Raw genomic sequence first — 10,857 nt, 5'->3', positions numbered from 1 at the left:
TAACACTAAATGATTTTTAGAGCCTACAATAATAAAGTTTATCATGTATTTTAAAACATGTATTTGTTTTTTAAATACGAAAAGTATAGTACGAGTATTTTGCCCGTGTGTGATTATATAATTTATTAATGCATACACAATATAGTGTGTGTTAGCTGCACACGTTTATTTCATATGCATATAAATATACAACTCAGACTTTCGAGTCCCGACCAACCACCTCTACAGGACCTCTAGGGAAGACTAAATACGTGCTCGTATATGTATAATGTAATATCACTGTGGTAGCGACGGCGACGGCGGCGTTATAGTTGACCGAATCAATACTAGGTGTCGCTCCGGAGTTATTCGACTTTTAATCAATGAAAGCGAACGGGGCGACCCATAAAAAATAAAAAAACAAAACAAAACATAACTGAAACAAGGTAAAATAAAACGGAATGTTTTCTCCGGAAAAAGTACGTTCACATAACGCATATTCGTTCGTATATTGTCGTGTTCATAATTATACTGTAATACTATCATTGTCGTAGTCGTCATCGCGAAAAACGAATAATTTATACGTGATTATTACGGTTATATATAAATGTGTAATTTATACAAATCGACCTGCAGTGTATATCTGTTTACTTATCGTCGTTCTCACGCGCGTTTCTCGAACAGCAAATTTTGTAAGGTGAGTACTCGATCAGTATGATAATACTTACTGATATATAATAATAATAATAATCTGACGTCATACCGAGCACCGCTTTTATATGTAGTTCAAAACCGCGTAGTCACATCGACGTCATCCATTTTAACATTGTAATATAATATATTATATTGTATTTAGACGATCGAACGGCACGCGCTAAGTAACTTCGTGTGATTTCATCGTAATTTCCGCCGGTTAACCGTACCGCGTGCGAAAACCCTTAATAGCGGCGGCGGTGGCGACGGTGGCGACGACACAACGACGCGACAGGACAAGATCAGAACTCGGCGGCGTCACTCTTTCACCGACTACACCCCGATAAACTGGCATCGTGTATCATGTCTTCCGTCTACAACTACGTGAATCGTTCTGTTTGGTGAGTATTATGACAAATGTTTCCATCATTTTTACGAAATATGCATTTAATAAACTAAAAAAAAAAATATGTGCCTAATTTTTGCCACGTATTGAATTTGTATGTCTTATATTTTTAAATTGTCTACAATATTATTATAAGATTCTCTTAGTTAAACGTCTACAATTGATTAATTTAGTGGATAAACAGCTGTATTAAAAAATTTAATATGCTTCACAGTATTAATATTATTGATCACGAACTTATATAATTCATATTTTTATGGCTACAATAGATTAAAATTTCAAATCGAAATATATTTTTTAAATCGTATTATCATTTAAACTAGTATTAATCTATAAATATTCTCTATGAATTATGCATTACATATTTTTGCTAGTTAATTTACAGAAAGCTATGCCATGAGTTTATAGTTTATCAAACAGTAAACCTAACAAATAATAAACAAAAGAGAAAAAGGAAATGTAATAAGTTCGAGACCTTACAATTACGAATTTAAATTATTATATTGTTTTATTGCAATTGTTAATAATTTATAATCGTATCAACAACGATCCTTATTCAATGTTTTAATAATTGATGTACGGATAGAAGCACATATTATATCCATGGTTGTGTCATGTAAAACAATTGTGGAGCAAAAATCACGATTTTTAACAATCACGTAATTCCAATTTATTTGTATCGTACCTATAAATCGTTATTTGTAGTCAAGTGACTATTATTTACAAATACTAGTAATGAAATACAATATTTGGATATTCTATATTTTGCAGTATAATTATATACTTTATATATTACTATTATGTATTATTGTTACAGTTATATCGCTATTAGTTATAATAATAATGATAATATTACAACAGGCACTTATGATTGACGTTGTGTTTTACATACACAAATGTAGTAGACAGTAGTACTAGTTAACTTATAGACTATAGAAAAAATATAAAAATATATATCAGTTAGATGATAAAAATTTTTTTTAGTATTTTATTTTACAAGTATAATAAATCATAAATAAGTATTAAAAATATATTTATAGTAAAATTTAAACAAAAACTAAAAAGAATATTAAAAATATCAAACAATTGTTAATATTTGTATTTACATGTGTATAATAATATTGTCATCGTACAATTGTTTAAACTAATTTATTTGACTTTATACATTTATAAAATTTAAAACCTATTGAACATAACATCGTCATAACATTAATTTTTATTTTCAAATCATTATTCAGTAAATAGTTAAAATGAAGTTATAAGTTTCATAAAAATAAGTCCGAAAAATAAAATCATCAACATTTTTTGAAAATTGATTTGTACCTGTAAAGTAAATAATAAATATTAATATTCAATCGAATACTCAATGAAAAGTTAACGCAGGGACTGTAACTTTTATAATAATTTCAGTTTCAGTTTTTTTAAATTAAATATTAATATTAATATAAATATTAACCAGTACTAATGAATCCAATAAACCCAAAACTTTTAATATCTTAAGAATCCTGAAAACATCAGTTTTAATGTGGTTGTGATTATAGGCGTATTCTGGTAGGGGGGTGCTACTGACCTTTAGATATTTTACCGAGAAGACAATAGTGTGTTTCACCTAATCGATTTTTACCTTAAGTTACGCCAATGACCGTTATTATATTCTTGAAATTTCATCTTCTTAAAATATTTCTAGTTAATATTTGTCTTCCGATCGAAAATTTACTAAAGAATAAAGTGACAAAAGTAGTTTATTATTTTTTATGATTATCATACGGATATAAGAAATTTTTAAAAATAAACAAAAAATTTAAACTAATTCTGCACAAAATTATTTTTGTAATGCAATTATACACTTATTTAAATTTATAATAATTAATAATATTTATTAATAAATAATAAGTTATTATTATATGATAGGTATATATTTTTTAGACCATAAAAGCATTTTATTTTTGGGCTTAATTTTCATTGTTTTTTTTTTTTAAAGAAATTACATTCTTAGCAATAATTATAATACATAATGTTAACCTGTTTAGGATAAATCAAAATAAGGCTACTGCTCAATCCTATAAAAATTATCTTATTATTTTACTCATTACAAATTGTATGATAATCTAAATCTTTGAAGATAACAATTTTAAGTTTTCTTGACAGATTTCCATGTAAACATTTTGTCATATTGTATATATGTATTACATACAAACCTATTATTATAAGTTTATTCATTTTCAGGAAATACTTGAACATATTTAAAATTATTTTAAAATTAAATTTGATAAATCATTATTTTACTTTTATCAAATTTATGATAAATGCACAATTCCAATAACTAAGGATTAAAGTAGAGGTACATATTATTAAATGTATGCATTCGATTTAAATTTTATTTTTTTTCAATTTTTAGATTGTTAATATTGGGTCTATTTTCCTACTTCTTTTAAGACGTTTGTTTTGTATTTTTTTTTTTTTTTTTTTGTTAATTTCAATGATTAAATCGAAGATAAAATTATCATTACACGGCGTTTTACATAGACTATTTAGCTACATCTCTGTCATGCATCAATGTTTGAAGTATCTTATTATAAGACACATATTATATTATTTTATAACGCAAAATACATCTGCCATTATGCAAAGATGAACACTGTTCTTTAATTACATATTCACCGTTAAAGTAATATTAGTAATAGTCAAATTAGACATTCGTACATCCAACTAAGAATAAAAGCTCCATCAATTGTATGCCCAATTTAAAATAAACTGGAGCTAATTTTTGGTATTTATTATTTTATTAACTTGGTTATAATTTCTGTTTATTTATTTTTTAACAAATATACTATAAAATCATAAATAAATATTAATTATATAATTGTCATAAATTTATTAAAAAAAAAAATAACTAAATATTTCTTTAATACATTATTCAGAATGGTTTTATATGAGATATTTTTACTTATAATTGCTTTAGTAGTAATCATATGAATTTATTTATATAAATTTATCATTTTATATATTATAAAGCATAATTATACAATACAAATATATAAAATACAATATAAATATATATGTAATGTCAAGAAAGCTTAAATTTCATGCATACAAACCATTAAAACTATAAATTATAAATTCTGATTTAACTTTTTAATGCATTTTTTTGATCATTTTTTTTGTTCATATTATTATTTTTACTTATTTTAGGACATACAATTTATTCAAACATAAATTAAATATCAATTATAATAGTGATTAATAATTAAGAAAATAAGATTCTAAAAGAAATTTATGCTTTTGGTTTTAACTAATAATATTTAAGTTGCAAGTTGCTTTACTGTTTAAACATTTTATGGTTAAATATATTGATAGAAAGCTATAAAAAAAAAGTTGATGTAGATTAAATATAAGATTTAGATCCTAAATATTATGTAATATTTCTAAAATTAGTTATTAATTTCTGATTATTGATTATAAATATTTATTTAGACATGTCTTGGTCTATAATCCAACAGTCTTTATAGTTATACTAAAAAGTAAATAGTTAAGAAATTAATTATTTATAAAATTAAAAAGATATATTTTTTCTTGAATAATCAATTGCCACTATTATAAATTATCATTATTTATTCATTATTGTTAGTTATATTTGTATAATATTTTTATATTTCATTTACCTATTTATTGATATTTAATTTTTATATAGAACATGAGAAATACTATAGAATACTTAAACATTTTTGTAGAGTTTATTGATATAAGTAATTTTGTAGAATGGTTTTATTATAAAACCAATTAAAATTAAAGAACAAACATATATTACAACAATTAAACACAAAATGTGCATATAGTATTTTAAGTTTAGTTGGAACTCCGATGACTGTGTTTTGAGTTAAATTTTTTTATAAAGCTGAATACTATTTAGAAAAACTTAAGTTGAATAAATAAGAAATTAACTTTCTAATTAGTTAAAAATGTTCATAGTATTACTTTTAAATTTGTAATTGTTTTACGTGAGCATATTTTAATTTAATTTTTAAGTTATATATTTATAAAGACACTTCATATTATTTAAAATATTAATACCAACACATTTTAATCAAACATGTCCATGGAATTTTCATGAAAAATTTCATAATTTTTGTCAAAACACACTTTTGTTTAGGTGTTTTGAATATATTGTATAATATTATTACGAATTTTTCGAAATATTTTGCTAATTATATTTTTAATTTTAATTCATTAATCTATTATTTTTGAATACTGAATAAATAATTTGTTTTTAAATGTTTTTACATTAATTTAAATTTTCAACAATTTAAATTAAATTTCCAATCATAATTTGTAATATAAATATTGGCTTGGACTTTGCTAGCTATTAGTACTAATTATTTTATTTTAATTTAAATATTTGTACCGATACCTAGTCATATTTAGATAAAAATATTTTTTTTAAGTAAATGAAAATTTTTCTAGTCACTTAGTTGTCTTTTTTCAATAAAATGTCTACAAAATTCAAAATATTATTATTTATTTTATTGTAGTGGTTGTTAGCTGGCAAAATAATTTTACATATTAGTTATTATCTAATACCTATATTTGTGTAAATTAATTTATAAACGATCTTAAATAAAACAATTATGTGGAATCAACGTATTGTTTTATAATGTATACTGCTTTAGAACTTTCACATTTTTGTGCCTTTCGGTATTCAATTATTAACAGAAAAACTATTGTAGTTATGCATTTTTGGATGTAATATTTAATTAAATAAAAATTTTATGAAATTTATACATACCAATCATTAAAAAAATTAATGACAAGTGTGAAGACGTTAATTGATGACCGCTTGTTCATACATCAACTCTTCGTTAATAATCGAATATTTAGTAATGCTAAAGTACTAATATTATTTAAGTATAAGTTATCAGACCGTACTAAAATGATTTGAGGTTATTCTGTAAAATCGTTAGTATGATATATAAGACTGTCATCAATCATCATAACGCATTTAAGAATAATTCACTCTCTCTACACATTTAAGAAATATAGGAAAGTATACGTGTAGGTATAATATAATAATCGGATAAATTAAATTTTTATGACTATATTTTGTTATTATTTAATTATCTATATTACCTATATGAATTATAGATTCTTTATTATTCATATAAATGGTAGGTGTTGATATATCGTAGGTATAAAGTATTGTATTGTTTACTATTATAGTTATTGAAGGATGATATTCAATTATTATGAATATGTAAATTTATTCACTAAGTCTGTACATTCCAACTATTTAATTTAAATATGAATTTATTAAAATTTTTAAGATTTTCTGTAGTATTTATGAAGTAATCTGAGGTGATACTAATTTCTGTTTTATTTTTCAAACGAGAACTCATATTTTCACAGTATATTCAATGAATATTTTATTTTAAAATTTTATGTTTGATTAGAAATTTGAGCAAGTAGTTTTTAGTTATTAAAATACGCATGCTAAAGATAATAGTTCTTAAAAATTGTTCTTCAAAAATAAAAAGGATGTAATATTTGTTGATATAGTGTTTATACTTGGAACATTTAAAAAAATTATAAATATCGTAGATTATTATTACTTATTAACATATTTAAACCAACATAGTCCCCTTTATCTTCTAAACAAATGGATCTAATATCTTTAGTACACAAAATTACCTATTAAATAATTTATAATATAAAAGAAGATTATAATTTAAAAAACAGAAGTTTTTATCTCCATTAAATTCTTTTTAAGCAGTACAAAAATATCCTAAGTATGTGAAAATATGGTCTTAATGTATATTTTAAAATATTTAAAAAACAGATTTTGAATAATTGGTGTATTATTGAAAAAAAGAAATAATGCTTGGTTGTATATTGTAATATATTTTTTAACGTTATAATTTAATCTATTTTCAGGTATTTTGGTGAACCAATTAGTACTTACAAGTGTTTTGTGTAATGGGAAAATGATGCTTGGAGGATGGGGTCGAAGTCCTGGGAGCAGTGGATCCGTCCCGCCGTCAGGACAACGTACTGGTCACCGACTATTGCCATTGCCATTCAACAGATCAGGAGGCGGCAGTGGAAGCGGCGGAAGCGGTGGTAGAGCTGCCGAAGCTGAAGATGTCATGGGACATTATGGAAGAAATAAAGGCGGTGTAAACAAAATACGAACGGGTCTGTATTATTCTCCACCAGGTACATCTTATACAATACTCGAAAAGCCACCAGCCGCCTCACCTCCACCACCACCCCCTAGAGCAACATATCTAAGGGAATCATCAGCTGGCGTATCTGGACAAAATCACCCAGGTATTTATAATTATTAGCTGTTATATAAATTTTGGATCCTAATATTAAATCAAGAAAACTATTATGAATTTTGGTTTGGTAATCTCATTTAGTTGCAGTTAATAATTTCTTGTATTTCTTGAATTTAAATTGAATACAAAAAATACTTTGGATTAGTCAAAATTAAAAAAAAAATTTTATTTTTTTTCGAAATTTATAATAATATAACAAAACACATAAACATTTTGGATAAAATAATACTTGAACTTTGCATGTTTAAAAATATTTGTATGGAAATATAGCTTACACATTTAATTACAATAGATTTGATATTTGTTTTAAATTGCATGATAAATAATTTTAAGACTACTTTTATATATTTAGTTATATATTTATGATGTTTTAAAAATGTTATACCTTTTAACGGTTTATTATTTAATGTTTAAAATACAAATTTAACATGTATAAAAATACAAATTATGATTTTTGAGTCATTATTTATGAGCCAATATAAAAGCCTAAGAACTTTTTTATTCGCTTCTAATACATATTATTAAAGATTATATTAATAATATAGAATAAAAATAGTTAAGCCTTTATCACAAAACAAAATTTTCCAAAGCTTACTTTTATATAAGCTATAAAGTTATTAAAATCATGGTATTAAATTATTTTATACATTAAACTAATATAAATTCAAATTTTTTTTTTACAATATTGAGAGTAAATTTGAAAAATTATGAAGTTTTAACTTCAACTGAAATACATATTTAAATTATATTAGTACTAAAAAGTTTTATATGTAGATACATTTTTACAAAGTATTAAGTAACTTATAACCTGAACTTAAATCATTTTTTTCTTAGTAAATACTATAGATAATTTAATATTTATAATTTTTAAATTTATTTATTTTACAATAAAATTTTTAAAGCTTTATTAAATAGTATGAATTATGGTGTAACATATTATATTATAATTGTCAGATAAGGATTTTCAATTGCATACAAGAAGATAAAAGACATCGCGGGGGAATATAGTTTACGTAATCTTAATTCAAATTATTTGGTAGTAGGTATGCATGGGTAAAATATCAAGTTTAAGGTAGTATTATTACTAATAAAATGGTATTATATTCGTATTTTAAAAGTTAAAACTGCATGTCTTAATATACACAGCTGTGAACTAAAATATTAGGATATCCAACTGAAATGGATCTAAAATATAAGTATTAACTAATATATATAATATATATGAAGTATAAATTAAAATTTAAAGTTGATTGAAATATTAAATAGCGTATTATTTTAAATTGTGAATAAGTATTATATTTTTTTATTTAGATTAGTATTTCGTATAATTTATTTAACAAATAGCTATGTATGAAATTTAAATTGAGTTTTCTATGGATTATAATATAGAATATATAACTTTTATAATAGGTAGAAGCATGAAGCATGACTATTTAGTTTATGCACTAATAAATAGTGATAAAAGTTCTTCTAAATAAAACAACAAGTAATAATAATAAATAATCAATTATCTTATATAATAGTTATGTATTTATGTATAGCTAATACAAATTATTTTTATTGATGTACGCTAATAAATTCTTATTATTGTAGTATATATTATTATGTACAGTAGTTGCTGCTTATTAAACTTATTGCGGGATGTGAATATTTGAGTTCATTTATTCAATAAGTCAATAAGGTGAAAGGTCTATGAATAAAAATATATATTCATTATAATAGAAAAATTGAACTTATATTTATTATTTTTTTTTATTACTTATTTAAAATATACGCTGTTATTTATAAAAAAGAAAACATGAAAATTAATAATGATAAAAAATAAAATTAGAAATTTTTTTTCTTATTAATTTCTAATAATTTAAAAAAATGTTTCCAATAACTTAAATACTTTTTGATGTGATGTGTCGAAAAAAAATATAATTTTACTAGTATTAATCATCAAAGTATACGCGAAAAAATGAACTTAAAAATATTGAAATATGCTCTTCAAAATACACATTAACCCTAATAACCAGTATAGCGAGTTCAAAAAACAATTTGTTTCCTATGTGTGATAGACGATAGTATACGCGCAAATCAGGACCAGTCAGTTTGTATCCAATAGGCATATGAAGAATAAATTAACCACGAGTCCAACAAGAGAAAACTACTGTATTATAAATTAAAAATATATAATTCAATTCTGTTGAAAATAAGGTCTCAATTAATTTGTTATTTAAACAAATTAAACGCTATTAATTACATGGTTTATATGGTCTATACATTTTTTTTAAATTTTATATCGGAGTTGATTTTATAATAATAAATATATATAATATAAATATAATACTTTTTTCATGTAAATATTGTGATTGTTAGTGTTATTACTTACCTAGTTGTTTTGTCCTACAAATGTATGCCACGCGTTTGTTTTATCACACAGGCACTGGTAGCAATAGTAATCGTTCTAATAATGCCAGTTCACGTGGAAGTTCTGGAAAAAAAAGGCCTATTTCTCCAGAACAAGTTCTTAAAATGTTTGCAGCACCCAATTACAACGCATCTTCTTCGTATCATGTGTCTAACGTTAAACCACAATCACCTCCACCTCATGGTTCAAACACATCGCAACCGCACAACACATCATCTACAATACATAATGATAATCTTACAGTACGTACGATATCGATGTCAAGACCAAATGCAACATCAGGAAGCCCATCCAACCAAGGATTTGGTATTTGTGTTAAAGGAGGTGCAGACGAATCAAGTAAGTAAAATTATTTTTAATTCATTAATTTTTCTCTTTAAAAATAGTAAATTAGAGTATCTATTGTCTGAGATAGCTGCTAAAAAGTTGGAATATATTTAAATTTTAAATTATTTCAAGCAGTTTAATATATACCTATACAAAGTATTATTTTATTTATTTTAGCCAAGTTAAATTTTTAACTATAATTATGTTCTTGATATTTTTTTAATTTCTGTAGGTACCTACAATTCATTTGCAAGGAACCTTGTATATAATGCGTAGTTGTTTAGTATTATAAATATAACTAAAAATTAGTCTAAATATTCTAAAAATGTTATTATGTATCGAAAATAATAATATATCCATAAATGTATTATGTAGTAACAAAAAGTTTTAACAGCCTCTTACCATAAATTCTGGTTAAACTTTATTGACGGATTTTTTAACTGCTTACTCGAAGTCTATTATCAATGTACTACCAGGCAGCTGTGCATAGACAACGGGTTGGCAGGGGAAAATGTAGCTTTATGATAGTATAAATTTGTGAGAATAACGAGGGAAGAAAATAATGTTCCGTCATATACCAATGATCACATATTCCGGCGATTTTTAAATTTGCTTTTGTAGAAAGAATCAGTAATTTTTAAGAATTTTCCTTACCACTATCACATAACATAAATTACTTTTCGTTCTCTGTGAGTAAGAATTTTTCT

The 10,857-nt window shown here is 23.8% G+C and overlaps 1 protein-coding gene across 4 annotated transcripts in view; it reads left to right on the top strand.

The window, feature by feature from the left end:
* The first annotated feature begins 363 nt into the window (after positions 1-363).
* Positions 364-10,857, top strand: part of LOC112592861 (whirlin) — a 28,178-nt gene continuing 17,684 nt past the window's right edge. For all 4 annotated transcript variants that reach the window (XM_025337015.1, XM_025337014.1, XM_025337012.1 and 1 more), the window contains exons 1-4: positions 364-676; positions 836-1,073; positions 7,004-7,399; positions 9,836-10,162. In XM_025337015.1, the coding sequence (XP_025192800.1) occupies positions 7,054-7,399; positions 9,836-10,162 (673 nt within the window). In that variant the 5' untranslated portion in view covers positions 364-676; positions 836-1,073; positions 7,004-7,053. The remainder of the gene's footprint in view (positions 677-835; positions 1,074-7,003; positions 7,400-9,835; positions 10,163-10,857) is intronic.

This window comes from Melanaphis sacchari, unplaced genomic scaffold (assembly GCF_002803265.2).
Source record: "Melanaphis sacchari strain LSU unplaced genomic scaffold, SCAv2.0 Contig1988_pilon_pilon, whole genome shotgun sequence".
In the NCBI taxonomy this organism is placed as follows: domain Eukaryota; kingdom Metazoa; phylum Arthropoda; class Insecta; order Hemiptera; family Aphididae; genus Melanaphis; species Melanaphis sacchari.
Note: the sequence above shows the minus strand (reverse complement) of the source record. Positions and strands in the feature narration are given on the sequence as shown.